This window comes from Cyprinodon tularosa, unplaced genomic scaffold (genome assembly GCF_016077235.1).
Source record: "Cyprinodon tularosa strain WSP-4 unplaced genomic scaffold, ASM1607723v1 ctg79, whole genome shotgun sequence".
NCBI classification, from domain to species: Eukaryota; Metazoa; Chordata; class Actinopteri; order Cyprinodontiformes; family Cyprinodontidae; genus Cyprinodon; species Cyprinodon tularosa.
This window is the reverse complement of record NW_024039551.1, coordinates 2,166,906-2,182,520: the sequence shown is the minus strand read 5'-3', so window position 1 is coordinate 2,182,520 and position 15,615 is coordinate 2,166,906. Positions and strand designations below refer to the sequence as shown.

The window sequence follows — 15,615 nt, the reverse complement described above, 5'->3', positions numbered from 1 at the left end:
AATTAGATTAATTAAAAAGGTGGAAGAGGCTCTGTCCTGTGGGAGCTTTTTACATTTCACATCCATTTATCAGCAATTATGGGAATTTTTAATAAAATGTGAATAAAATTAAGCTCCTAGTTTGTATTACTAAATGAAGTAATTTACTAGGAAAGCCTAATAGAAATGATAATAACTGACTGAGTTAAGTTAGCTAGTTGTTTGTTGGTAAAGCCTCAGATGTATCTTTCAGTGATGTCATTAGTCCCTCATTCCTCATCACATCACCAAAATGACTAAATATTATAGTTCTTAAATTCTACATCACATCACTTGGTATTTAATGAAAAGGATCTAGTGTCACCCTTAAAAATCAGTAACTGGAAACGAGTAATTTTGTAGCAATATGCATGGAAACTTAGATAAAAGTGACCAGCTTTACAGATTTTGAGAGGATTTAATTTTAAAATTCCACAACAGACCTTGATGACCTTTGCTGAAAAGTATGTGGGGGTGTCCTACTGTCACGCTGAATTCAAATAAGTAACTGGAAATATTGGAGTTTCTTAGCAATGTTGACAGCAACTTAGATAAAAGCGAACAATTTTAGAGATTTCTGGGAAGCTTTAATTTTGAAATTTAACATCAGACTTGGGTTAACTCTGGTGAGAAGTATCTAGGTGTTCAATACTATGACCATGAAGTGAAATTAGTAACTGAAAAAAGGGGATTACTTAGCAATAGTCATGGAAAAATATATATAAAAATCGCAAATTCTATAGATTTTTGGGGCTTTAATTTTGAAATTCCAGATCAGACCTTGATGTAATCAAAGTTTTGGTTTGACAACAACAATTTTGCTTCTAAAAACAGAAAAATAAACTAAATACAGAGTTTTTTGTTTAGTTTTTTCTCCTTTTAGAAAAAGTTCAAATGTCATTTTGAAGTTATTTAGACAGCCCATTTGTAAACACCACACGTCTTCTCCCGCTTATTCCATCAGGGTCGTGGTTGGGCATATCTCAGCCTGCCTATGGCGAGAGGCGGGGTACATCCTTGACAGCGTTACCCAGTGTGTCGCAGGGCAACACAGAGACATACAAAGACAATTTAGAAATGCCAATCAAACTAAAAATCATGTTTCTGGGCTGTGGGAGGAAGATTGAGTACCCAGAGAGAATGCACGCATGCACAGGGAGAACATGCAAACTCTATGCAGAAAGACCCTGGGCAGGGAATCAAACTTTGCCCCATCAGTGAACTGTTAGAATAAGGGAAAATTATTGATTGATGATTGTTACCTACCAGCAAGCTGTAGAAGGTCTACTGGATTTAAAATTTTGTGATACCAAGACCTGCCTTACATTGCTTCTGACTGGTTTATATTGCATGGTGCTCTCTGTGGTTGGTTAGATTAAGCAAAAATGACTCATAGATTAGTCTGGGATCGGTTATATTAGGCAGTTAATCAGAGTTACTAAAAATATAGCAAGGTACTATGAGAATTAAATGAATACTGAATGGAAAAATATGTGAGAGAACTGTCATGTGTGGCGAGTGGTGTGAAAATGGGTCATGTAACCAGGTCAGGGTGGCCTGGTTACATGACTGACTGACATGACGGATTTCCTAAGATCTGTTTTGCTTTGTGAGGACCCAACTGAATAATCAAACAAGCTTTTATCAACCAAAAAGTAAGTTTTTATTATATATTTGAATTCACCTTTGACATTCAGCTTTGACACACATCAAACCAAGTATAGGAACAGACTGGATGTAGAGAACAGCCTGGGATCAGCTGTTTTTCACACTGAGCTATCAGAGCTCATCAAAGCAGCTCAAGTGTCTTGATGAAAACAAAGCAAAACGAATGAAGTCAGTCTGACTAATTTTTAATCAAGTTTAAATGTGAATATAGGGAAGCTCAATTTTATAAACACAAGTTTATAATATAATTTTATTTTGTATTTATTTCAATTCCTTACTAACTTCCAGACAACATATTTATGTTGTGTTTTTATTTGAGAAGGAAAGCATATATTTATTAAATTAAATGTTCAAAATAAAAGATTAAGTAAAATAGTCTTTATCTCAGTTATTGTACGTTCCACTTTTGGATAATAATCTGTACTTTTGACTGAGAGGGGGATTCATGGTACGAAAAATTGCCCAAAGGGAAACACAAGTCAAAACAGGTCGGGAAACACTGATGTAGAAGGACTTACTGTAATTTCTAAGGTTGGAATACAAGAACTTTACTGCTGTAATAAATCTGTTACTGTTCTGCATTTGGCTGCATCCTTTGGCTTCTGTCTCCTTGAACCCCAGTCGGCCTCGGCAGATGGCCGCTCACACTGAGCCTGGTTCTGCTGTAGGTTTCTGCCTGTTAAAAGGGAGTTTTTCCTCTCCACTGTCGCTACGAGCATGCTTAGTGTGAGGGATTGTATTTGAGTCAATAAGTCGATGCAATCAACTGGTTTTCCTTAGATAGAAAACTTTGTATCAATTTGACTGTATGATCTGGTTGAACTGGAAAGTGCCTTGAGATGACATGTGTTGTGAATTTGTTTCTTTGAATTTGTGAAATTTTTGTTTCTCTCCCTCTGCTGCCTTCCCTCTTCCTTTTTCTATGTTTTAAGACAGAGTCCATTGCTTCTTATCCTCACTTGCACCACTCGCTAGCTACACACACTGAAGCAGCCGGCACCAGACACACGTCCTTCACACTCTGCTGTCTGTGTTCCTGCTCAAATGCTACTGGCCAAAGGCCTGGTCAGTCCGTCTCAGTGACAGGCGTGCCACCGCTGCACCGGCAGACTTAAAACAAAAAGAGAGAGATGCAGGCCAGCAGGCCAATCCCAGGCCGTGGATTCGAGAATACTCCCGGTTCTCCCTATGGCCAGTCCGGGTATGTCTGTCAAGTTACCACAGGTCATACAAAGCTATTTGAGAGTGAAGCAATTGTAATCCAGTTTCAAGCTCATAAAAAGAGTGAGACCATATCTTGTTTCATATCAAAATGATAAGAATGTTAGTATAATCTAATATTGCCTAATTAGGAATAATCATCAAAGCCTCTGATAATTAGTCGCTTAAATAGGGTTTGGATGGTTAATTAAAATTTGTATTTGATTTCAAATTTTAAATAATTTGAAACCAATTTATATTTGAAATCAAATAAAGCATGTTCGAAAATTAGTGGATAGCGTGGACATTGAGCTTTAGAGTCACCTCCTTTGATAAGTTCTTTGGTGGTGTGAAACAGTTGTGTGTGAAATTATAAACTTTATATTGGAAGTCTTGACAGGCTACCTCCTGCCAAACTTATTAAAATAACACCCTTGGGACTTTTTAATCACTAAAAGCTAATAACTTAAATTGCTGGAATGGTTGTGTAAGAACAGGAGCTTCCATAAAAAAGCGGAAACAAATGTTTTCTGGCTTCAAATCATCCGACCCATTTGTTGCAACCCTATGAAGGCGGTTGCTAGCATGGTCAGCGAGTTCTTTTTGCCAAACCAGGTAGATCTCACAGCTCTAAAACAGGGTAATACTCAGTAGGTTTAGAGATCTATGAACCCAGGTTGGTTTTTGAACTAAGGCATGTGAGAAAGAGATGAGGCTCAGCTGTGACAACAACAAGACAAACAAATGAACAAAAAAGGAGAAAAAAAGGAAATATTACACCGTTTGGTTCTGGACTTTAAAAGCTGAAGTAAAGTAATGAAACTACTGCAGCTGGCTCTCAAACTGGTCAGGGTGTGAAAACCAGCCCTTGTTTCAGCAGACAAGATAGACCCTGTCAGGAGCCATTACGACCAACCCTACACCTCCTCAGCTATCAGGCTGCAGCAGAGGCTCGGTCATCATCATGTTATATTGGTAAGATAAAGAGAAAATATTCCATAAATGGATGGGGATGAAAAATTTGTCAGCTGTAATAAAGTCCAAACAAAGTCCACAGCCTGTTGAAACATGTGGAGTGTGAAGGTTCGGCTGATTGGTCGGTATGTGCATTCTGATTCGTAGTAACACAAATTAGATGTGTTTTGTGGAGCAGCTGATGTGATCTGTACATTTATCCCAGCAGCAAACCAGTCATTGAGAGAAACCTCTGGTCTAATCCAAGTAAAGCACCTCAGTGCTCCTCTGATGATATTCACAGACTGTTTGGTATGCTGTAGCTGATGTGGCAGAGTTTATTTGCACGTTAAACTGTCAATTCACTGAATAAAATGGCAAAAAAATAAATAAATAAAAATTGGACAAAGTTCTTGGTGTTTGAATGTAGTTTTTATCTCTGCTGAACACTCAGGTGATCTCACACACATAAAGTTCAGCTTGTTGTCATGCCTACAAAAACATTTTCCATTGGTGTGAAAGTCAAAACATTAAAGACTGTTTTGTTAAACACCAAGCTGTGTCCGCTCTAAGGAAATGTGTTCCTTTTCATGCCACTTTTTGTAAATTTTGTGTCTATAAGGATAAAAGGTGAAAATACAAACATCCAAAATCAGGAGCAATACATTCCTTCTGCAAGCAAAAATGTGCACATCCAAGATGCAGATGATAAAACATGCAGAAATGTAGCAGGTCACTTTGTTTAAATAAGAACTTAGCATTTGTTAGCTGCTGCGTTCATGGAGACTTCAGGCTCAGAGGCAAAGGTTTGGATCTAATCCTAATAATACTAGTAATAATATTAATAAAGGTAATTGAAATTATATTTTTTTACTTCTAACTTGTTCTTGCAATAGTGGGAGAGTACACCCCCTTCCTAATAAACCAATCTGACAGTACCGTCTGTGTAAAGTGCCTTGAGGTGACGTGCTGTGAATTGGTGCTTTATAAATAAACTGTTGTGTAATGGGTGTATAGATCTTCAGATTAATACATGAAGATATTGAGCTTATAAGTTTAATTTCTTTTACTTTTTTTCATAGAAAATAAAGAGTTTAATTGTGCTTCTCAAGTCTTTATAGCTGATATATGAATTAGCTATAAGGAATAAGTCTAAACGCATCTATAAACTATTAATAAGGTCTAAACTAGGGGTAACAGTGGACTTAATGTGGAAGCCCAGTGAGGTGTAGGTGAAGCCTGGATGTTTAAATTGTGTCTCCTGCTCAGGGTGAAAGGAAAAAAAATCCCACAATGGCATAGAGATTTTGATCGCTCACAGTGACATGCTCCTTTTAAGTCTATAAGAACAACCTCTGATTTAGTTTTCCATAAAGGCAAATTATTTAAACCTATTATTGTGCTTTCAGCATCTTTTCTTCTCAATGTTTTTTGGTCCTAACAGAACATGCTTGAGGCTAATCTGAGCCTTTATGGCTTCACATCAGATTTACAGGATCAGTAGGGTGTCGGTTGGACCTTATTACTGCTGCTTCATACGGTTCTCCTTTAGTTTTCCAGCAACTCTTCACAGCAAGAGCCTATTTTCTCCACAACAGAGTGTGATTATCACAAAGAAACCACTCCTATTGTTTTCTGAAGAATGCAGCGTCTTTCATAGTTATTCATCTTCTGAAGATTTCCATAGTTTGTTATGTTACAAAATAAAAGTTTAATGTATGTCCTGGGAGTTTTATTTGATGAACCAAACAAACTGGAGCATAATTGTGAAGCAATGCAAAACAATATATGTTTTTGCAGTAAGCTCCTTTTGACCTGAAATATAATTTATTGCAGCTATCTACTTTGAGCCTTGACTTAATTTGAATCTTCTTGGACAATTAATGAGTCCACTTTTTTGGATTTTAATCCATCTCAAGAGTTCTCAGAGATTTGTTAGATAACATTCAATGGACCTAGGAAGAAAGAATGATGAATTAGAAGTTTCTTAAAAGGCATTTAGAGGACACAGTAGACCTGTAGCAGAAAACACTGTGATTAGGATTTTATTTTGAAGGCATAGGAAAATAAGGATGCAGGGGTGGAAAATGTTTTAGACTGGGATGTTTAGCTACCAGTAGGACAGCAGCATTAACCAGGCAGCCAGAGCAGTGGCAGAATAAAGGCCTGATGGTTCTGAAATGGTGGAGAAAAGGTCTAGATCTACCAGAGAGCTCCTAAGGCCTCCCAAGCAAAGCTGGGGGAGGTTTGTGTGGAAACTGAAGTCTGTGATTCTGTGCTGAGACTGCTGCTTTCAACAACCAGTGAAAAATGACAAGTATCAGGATGTGTTGATACTTTAAAACCATGTCCTATAATTTCGCTCCCAATGCACTCTCATGCACTGATCTGTGTCGCTCTATGACATAAAATACTATTAAGAAAACCTGAAGAATAGCAGGAGCAACATAACAACAAGTGGGAATGTTTCACGTATAAATATGTTTGCAGTGTCCTCTGATTTAAAGCTTATGAAGATCAGTCTGTAAAGGTACACGATCTGATGTCGTTGTATCTTGACATCCAGTATATGTAATAGTGACCACTCCTGAATAAGAGGGAAGGAAAGATTTAGAAGAAGAGATATTTTCATACCAGACATCTTCTCTAGTTCAGCCAGAGTCTCCTGGTAAGAGTTGATGATTCCTCCATAACGCGTCACAACCTCCTTCCTTAGGTTGTCCCAGTGAGGAGACAGCTCCCCCAACTCTTCGAGATTCTGCAACCTATAAATGAAAAAACCATCAGGTCTTCATTGCATATAAACATGGAATCCTACTTAAACTCAACACACGCTGGCATGCTGACCTAATGTCAGATTAACCAACCACAGTACAGAAATGTTTCTGAAACCAGGCGATAATTATTTGAACTTGGGTTGAAGGACGGATTTAGATTTCACAAAAAAAAACAAAGATCCAAGCAGCTGCTGGAGGGAGATGACAGTCCGGCACCAATGGTGCTTCAGAGCCAGCTCTGCGGACATATACATCTCAGCTTGTGGTTCACACTTATCCACTCCACCCTGTCAAACTGCCTTTCATCCTACTTAATTCTTCTCCCATTATAAACTGTACAAAACAAACATGTTAACTGTTTACTGCAGCTTGTTTGTCTTTCATTAGAGCTGTGCCAGAATCACCTCTGCTCCTGCTGCAGAGAATAATTGCCACTATGCGCGGGTGGTGTACTTATTTTCACCCATGTTTATGGGTGCAGGGGCTGATTTCCAGCAGAAAGGACAGCCTTTCATTTGCATTTGAAAAGAGAATGAGATGGACAGATATCATTCAGCACTCCAGCAGTAAATTACAGAGGCGTAACAAGATGTTACTTTGCTATCCAGGAGAGCAATTAAACCATCAACTGCAACAACATCAGTATTTATATACAAATTTTTCTATAACTTAAAACCATTTTGTGCACAACTAAAGGTTTTATTGCCTGTTAGCTTTGTTAGCTTTCCGTAAATTCCCCCACTGTTAGGCAAATATTCTATTCTATTCTATTCCATTCTATTCTATTCTATTCTATTCTATTCCTCATGTGTTACGGATTATTAATCCATTCTCCTGCTCAAATCAGGTTCTCTGAAGGAGTACAACCTTTGTTGTTGTGATTCAACTCCTGCAGAAATTCAGATTGCCTCTGTAGATTATCTCTGCCTTTCTTTCTTTAACAATTTAGATTTCTTTGAAGACTTTCTTTGCAAGTTAAGGTGAGATAACAGTAATGCCTGAAGGGGAAAGTAAGAGATTGTCTCATAAAAAAAACAACCCTATTCAGCCTGTTGACAAAATCATGGTTTAAAGGGATTAACTGGAAGAAATCCTGTTTGCATCCCTCAATAAATAATCTTGATCTGCTTCCCTTCATGGGCTTTATGAGCTGCCCACCTGAGCTCCTGTCGTTTATCCACTTATAACCCCTGTTTCAGATAAATACTTCCTGCTCAAAAGCTTAAATCATTCATTATGGGAACTAAGACTGTTAAATTAGCTAGCTAGATATAATCGATAAAAAAAACCCCCATCAAATTATTTAAAGACACTCATTTAAGTATAAATCGTTACATGTTTGCCCAATCTGTTGCACTGTTATCAGTAGCAGAACATCAACAACAGAAGCTCCGCCCCTCATCGTCCTGCAGCTTCACTAGACCATAATAATACTGGAAGCTGTAAAGGCAGCTAAAATCTTGATTCCAACGAGCAAAAAATAAGTAAATCTTTTTATCAACAAGAAAAAAACAAAAGGACAAATAAAAAAGAAAAACAACAATGAAAGAAAAAAAAATTAATTTTGGGAAGTGCTACATGCTAAACTAACTCCAAATGCTGTTGTTTTGGCGCAACATAAAAAGGTCAGTAAATCTCTGATTTCAGTGAAACAGGAAACTTGAAACAAAACAAATAAGCCCTAATTACCTTGTTAAGTTATTTTAGACCCAAAAGATAAACATAAGCACAGACTATGGAGCTGGATGAAAGGTGTCAGCACAGAAGAAAAGCTACCCTACTGCACCAATATCAGAATCAGAATCAAGTTCATTGCCAAGTAGGTTTGCACTTACAAGGAATTTGACTTGGTGTTGATTGTGCAGACAAATTAGATATATATACGGAATACAGAATCTATAGCTATATATAATGTAAAACATACAATATACTGTATTTCAAAATATGAAAAATAACTTTTGTTAAAATAATTAATGTCTTTATTTCAACATGTCACCTCACTAGGGGAGGGAGCCTGAGCTTGTGCAGGAGGTGGAGCCATACTGGCTAGAAATAGTTGGGCTCTCTTACTCACATCCCCTGGGCTCTGGAACCCAAATCCTCCAGAAAGTTGGACTCTCTTCTACTCTGGAGTTACCCGGAGAGACTGAAGGCAGGGGTAGGTCTGATTGTGTTCCCCCCACCTCAGCCGTCTCTTATTGGAGTTTCCCCCAGTGGATTAAAGTGCCACATCTCTTTGCCTTCCGGTGAGGTCTTTAACTGTTGTTTCAGCCTATAGGTCCAATGGCCTTACAGAGTACCAGGCCTTCTTATTGGATAACTCCCCTCCCAGGGATTCCATCATTCTGCTAGGAGACTTCAACGCCCATGTCAGAAATCACAGTGACACTTGGAGGGGCATCACTGGGAGAAATGGACCTCCAACTCTGAACCTAAACGATGTTTAATTATTGGAATTTTCTGCAAGTCACTGATAATAATAATCATAATGAAGACCATGTTAAAGTATAAAGATGTCCATCGACGAAACTGGCCCCAGGACACCTCAGACTGAAGGTTGATAATCAACTTTTGTAAACAAATCTTCTGACCTACAGCCGCATGTCTTGTACACTCGGGTGAAGAGAGGAGTGGAGCGGTCCACTGATTACCACCTGGTGGTGAGGTGGATACACTGGAAGAGGAGAAAGGAAAATACTTGGCAGGCCCAAGCAAGTAGTGACAGCGTGCTGCAAATGTCTCATTGAGCAATTGGCCAGGGACGTGTTCAACTCCCACCTCCGGGAGTGCTTCTCCCAAATTCCGGGGGAGGCTGGAGACATGGAGTCTTGTTGGACTCCAGAAGCATCAAGAAGTTATGATGAAGACAATCATGTCGCTGCTCTGGCAGATGCTGAGGCAAAAACTTGGGCCTGGGAGGAATTTGGAGATGCCATAGAGAAAGACAGTGTCTCAAAGGGATTCTGGCAAATCGTCCAGTGCCTCCTGAGGGGGAAAATTGGTTTTCTAAGAGTGTTTTCAGTTAGGGTGGAGAGCTACTCTAAGGAATTTTTTTTTAAGGATCTCCTCAGTGTAACTGACAGGCCTTTGGTAATGAAAGAAAGACAGGGTGCTCAAGGCTGTTCAAAAGACTGCACAGTGGCAAGGTTTTGGGGGTTGATGAGATTTGCCCTGAGTAGCTTAGAACTCTGGATGTTGTCAAGCTGTCATGGCTGATATGCCTCTTCAATGCCACATGGAGGTCTGGTACAGTTCCCCTGGATGAGAGATCGGGTTGGTATTAACCCTTTATAAGAAAGGGGGATCGGAGGGTGTGTTGCATTTATAGGGGGATCATAATTCTCAGCCAGGGAGGAGAGTTGTGGAGGTCTATTGATGCCTGATTGGTGATGATAATGAAAAATCATCATCCTCTTTAAACTGACCAAGGTGTCCAAGCAGCTCAATCAAATTGAGTTTATGGAATATCCTTCCAAAGCCCCAAACACTGAAAATCATTCATCTGTTCTTTAAAAAAATGGGTCTGCACCAATAACTATTTGCATGAGCTCTGCTGAGAAGACTGATTACATATTCAGCTGAATGTATGGCAGCAGCCTTGTGCAACTTGGTGAGGCAGAGTGCATTTATATTGATATATATTTATATATGAGACATATTAATCCCTTTATTTTCCCACAATGGGGAAATTCGTTCTCTAAATTTTGACCTATCCCTTTGGGGAGCTTAGGGCTGCCATTGTGTGGCGCCTGGGGAGTGATCAGAGGAAGATAGCTGGATCTTGCTCAGAGACACAGAGTGGAGGTGCAAACGCACTGCTCTAACCCACTAGGCCAACACTCCCCTTTGTAGTTATGTAGATAGAGATAAAAGAAAAAGAAGACCAGAATTTTGTAATTATACCCAGCAACAGACTGGCGACCTGTCTTTGGTGAACCCTGCCTTTGGCCCTTAGACTGCCGGAGATAGGGATCTGCCCCACCATGACCCTGAAGGAAGCAGGAGAGGATAGCTGGATGGATGTCAGCCATAAATATAACATCCAAGATCAATAATTGATGTAACATAAAAAGATGAGATTATAATGCAAATGAATACTATAGTAGTTTTAAACATCAACAGCTTAAAAAAACAATGACAAAGGCCATTGAAGTATAAATATGCTTTAAGATGAGAGCGGCCCATGCTGCGTGAAAGCCAACGTGCTCTGCAGGTGGTTATGAGTGCCTTATGCTCACTGCGTTGGAATGAGCTCAGAATATTAAAGATTACAAAAAGCAAAGAGAGAAAATATCAGCAGCACATCCATTTGATTATGACTCATCTGGCAGATATTTGATATTTATATATAATTTACATGAAACAGTCTATGTTGTGAATGCTACCTGGAAAAGTTTGAAAAAGCAACACATAAAATCAATATTTATGTTAAACAAATGATCTAAATAGCATCTTCTTAAAACTAAATGAATCTAAATTAAGAAAATGTAAAAAAAAATTTGTAACATTAAATAAAGTGAAATCTTTCATGATTTCAGAACAAGAGCTCTCTTTCTTAACAGGAATGCAGCTGTGCTTTGATACCCAGTAGTTTCAATCAAACCTATTGTTTCCAGTGTTTCCATTTATAGTCTGAAGTAGCCTTAAATGCCATGGGGCCACTTTAAACAATCACAGGGACAACACACTCATGTTCTTTGATTTAAATAACAAGTTTCACTGAAGGAACACATATCAAAATGCACACCATTCAGACCACACATCCTGAATAATGATTCCCCTTTGTGGGCTTTTCAGATTTAAAGGATCGGGGATAAATTTCATGATTGCTTTTTAAATAATAAGTGCTTGGTAAAGCAATTGGATGGTTTGTTAAGACATTCTTTTAATCAGTGCCCCGCTGGCTGAAATGAGTATGACAGAGTTTTATAAAGAGGCATTTTATGAGGCATTCCTCCTTTCATTATTGCTCCCTTATTGGAGTTTCATCTTCTGATGAATTTTTAAGTTTTTCTTTGGACTTGAAAGGACTTGAAAGCTAACCCTTCTGACTGTTATTCAAACTGTATGGAAACAGTTTGAATAACAAAGACTGTGAAGAGGCTGCGTACCTGGCATACAGCGCAGTGTTGTTTTTGTCAACGATGGCCATATTATTTTGTTGATGCTCCTTTTTTTCATGACGACAATAAGAACTGACAAGCTAAACGTGAATCTTTGATGACGAAAACACGATGAGACATGGGTGTGAGTGGGACGAGACCAAATAAAAGGTTAGGAGGTGGTCTGTTACAGGTTTAAATTGTATCACTGTGCTGTAAACTGTTAGACAAGCTAAGCTGTATCAGCTGTGCAGCTGCGTCCTGTTCGGTCATGCCGCTCACCTGGTGTGCAGCTGTGCACATTCTGCATGACCACAGATTGAATACGGCAGCGGCAGGGTTGAAAGTATGGTGGAATGGTCTGGTACTTCGTGCTAAACTCTGACAAAGCCTCCTCTTTCAGCTGTGCTTGTGCAGAGATGCGTCTTGCCCATTCTTAGCTTTGAGTCTGAGCTTTACGCTCTACATTGATGATTCGCTCTCAGCAATATGGCTCTTCCTGCCCTCGCTACTTAATAAAATATATGTGGCTGATCATCCTCTGCCAAGCTAAAAAAACCCTTTGTCTAACTATTAAGATTTTATTTATTCCACACAAAATCTACATAAATTTTTACCGAAAGGAATCCTTAAACTATATTCAAAGCATATAATTAATTACATACTGTTTATTTTTGGATAAAGACCCAGATGAAAGGGACATAGATCTTTGAATATTTCTCTCTCATAGTTCTTGTTTCTATCTATTTAAATATGATGTAAATGTTTCCTTGTATTGTCATGAAAACATTTTCCCTGTTTTCTTTGACTATTTCAACATTTAGTTTACGTATTTATGAAATGTAGGTCCGGACTGCCATGGCATTATAAGGCAATTACGTAGGTTCAGAAACTACGTAACCAACACTGCACCCTGGGCACTGCACCCACTGGTCCCCAAGGGGATGAGTTAAATACAGAGAGTTAATTTCTCCATTGTGAGATCAATAGAGGTCTATTTTAATTTCTGTTTCAACCTATCAAACCAAAAAGTGAAGACGATGAACTAGCCAACTACGGACAGAAGAACTTCAAAACAGAGCAAAGGACAATGAGCAGCAAGCAGCCAACTTACAATTTTTCCAAAATTCTGCAGCAGTGTTACTAAAATGGCTTTGTATCAAGGACTTTTAAAGCTTGTACATTGACTCTTAAGGTCTGCTGGTGGTCTGATAAGCCTGTCCCTAACATGTGATACAGTTTGATGAGTGGGAAAATATTAGAGCATGTAAAAAGATCTTAGCAACCACAAATAAAAGACAACGTCCAATATGCCTAAAGTTTGCTACGTTATACTTGATGTTTTGGTCATGTTCTTGCTTGGTCATTTGCTTTGTCAAATAAAGATGAGTGTCTAATGTGTCTAATGTGACTCCAAGATATTTACATTCAGATACTAAAGCAATCCCTTCAACCCTAATCAAAATGTCTGGGATTGGAGTATCGACTTTTGTTTCAGAAAAGAAAATTCACTTTTACTTGCCAATGTTCAAACTTTGACAACATAGACAATTTCTGTTGGAAAGCTAAGATTCGAAGCCACCAGAAGAGTAACCATTAATGCTTGGTGGGTTAACTACTGGAGAGAGGAGCACAACAAGCAGAAATGTTAGAGTGATAACTATCCTGTGTTTCAACCAGAAGGGTCATAAACTTTTATGACCTCCTGTAGGTCATGAGGCAGAATCACACGTTTGTGTGACTTCCATCCAGCCAGTTGGTCAATTCACACTATCTTGTTACCTGCATCCTCTCAGACAATCATTATTGGGTCTGCTGTTTTAGGCCCGGCTGTTTGATGTTGTAAACTGTTAGTAAAAGGCTTTGCTATGAAGGGATCTGTGTGAGAAGGTGCTGTTTTTTTCCGAGCCAGCATCTTCTCTCCACCCGGCACACGCTGACGTCACAAAACCCTGTCTCTGTGTTGATCATTTTCCTTTTAATCTTTTAAACTCACATTTCTCTGGATTAAAACCCAACAACAAGCAGAAACAATCAGCATAACTCAGGCAGTTGGAAGAAACACAAGTGACAACATCACATTTACATCTACTTATAGCTCTCTCTGCCTGCATGGGGAGTATGGCAGGTTTAGGAAAGAAACTGCTCTTGTTACGGACTCGGGACATGCAGGGCTGATGACATGTTTTTAATGGAGGGAAGAGGAGCCTCGATGATCCTCTCTGCTGTTCTAACCACTCTCATTTTCTTCCAGTCTGAGATGCTGCAGCCTCCACACCACAGTGAGACAGCTGGTCAGAACGCTCTCTATGGTGCTTCTGTAGACGGTGGTGAGGATGGGTGGGGGCAGGTGGGCTCTACTCATCCTCGCAGAAAGTACATGTTCTTTTGGGCCCTTTTGATCAGTGAGGTGGTGTTTACAGTCCAGGTGAGGTTGTCTGTGATGTGCACCCCCAGAAATTTGGTGTTGCTGACCACCTCTACAGCTGAGGTGGTCAGCAACTGAGGTATCATGAGTTGCTTTTGTCATGTTTTTTTTAATCTTTACTTGATTTTACTCTGCTTTTATGTTTCTTGTAATGTATTGTTTTATTCATGTAAAGCACTTTTAATTGTCCTTGTAAAAAATTGTGCTATAGAAAAAAACTTTTCTTGCCTCATACAAACAAGTAAAATAAAAAAAAAAATACACAGAATTCTGCAATTTAATTCTACACTCTGTACTAGATGTTGGCAGCAATTCACCATTAGTTGTTTAATACAGGTAAAACACCTCACAAAGAAGATGAAGGCAGTGATGAGTGAAATGGCAGTGATTCTATTTTATGAGACAACTGTGTCAGCTTAACATATTTTCATGACCCCACTTTGCAATCTAGGGTGGGAATAGCAACAGCTTTGCACATCTGTATTTCCATTTCAATCGAGATTCAAAGTGGAAAGGTTCCCCCTTTGTGTTGCAGCTTGCATGAATGTGTCGATCGGCACCAGAACCTGCTAATGACGAAGCAGCTAGCTGCTAATAGATGAGGTTAATCTGCAGCAGACCCAAACTGATTATCCTTATTCAAAGCCAGGCCACTAACCCTCAGATTGCAGCACATGTTTAAACAAAAGAAGAAAGATTATTTCAGAGACATGAAGTGGTGAGGCCACCCACCATCCTCAGCAGCACAGACTGAGAGATTAAACCCTACTGTGGGACCAAATGGAGGCTAGATGGAGGGGCACTGGGGATAAACTACGTCTAGACTGAATTACAGGACACGTGCCTGAACATCCGAGGCAGCTGGGGCCAAAGCTAACATGTCTGTAAATAAGCAGAGAACCTATAGCACAGCTCTGAACCTGATACTGACTCGTAGAGAAACTGATTCATGATTGCCAGCTTTGTGCCTAAAGAGGAGAGTTTTCAGAGCCCATCAGTGCCATGATGGCTGAGTGGCTGTAGGAGTGCTTGTTTGTGTTGGACTTTTCCTGTGAATGTGAGTAAAAGCTTTCATAATAAACGCTGCAGCTCCCTGCACTGCCTGCTGGCATTAGAGCAAAAACCTTCCTGTAAAGGTGCGTCTATGCATCTACATTCTTTGGTGTGTTAAGTAGGAAACAGAGTTGCTAGGGACAACAGGCCAGCTGCAGAATGATCCGTCTCCACAAACGCTGCTGGAGCCTCGGGGAAGTGGATCTTTGATCTACTCTGTAGTGCACACTTTGAGGCTAGTGAAGAATGATCTGTTTGTCATTGAAACATAATTCTGACACAGCTTAGATAGGCTCAGCCTGGTCTGCAGATGAGTTAAACATGCATGGATGGGGCTGTTTCTTCAGCCTGGCTCATGGCTGGGAGTCACAGGAAGCAGTTAAAGAGACAACCTAAAGCCTGCAGCAGCCTTTCC

The 15,615-nt window shown here is 39.4% G+C and overlaps 1 protein-coding gene across 6 annotated transcripts in view; it reads right to left on the bottom strand.

Annotated features, from left to right (window-relative positions):
• inpp4b (inositol polyphosphate-4-phosphatase type II B) overlaps positions 1–15,615 on the bottom strand; it is a 259,571-nt gene that overhangs the window by 60,168 nt on the left and 183,788 nt on the right. For all 6 annotated transcript variants that reach the window (XM_038271096.1, XM_038271098.1, XM_038271099.1 and 3 more), the window contains one exon: positions 6,475–6,605. In XM_038271096.1, the coding sequence (XP_038127024.1) occupies positions 6,475–6,605 (131 nt within the window). The remainder of the gene's footprint in view (positions 1–6,474; positions 6,606–15,615) is intronic.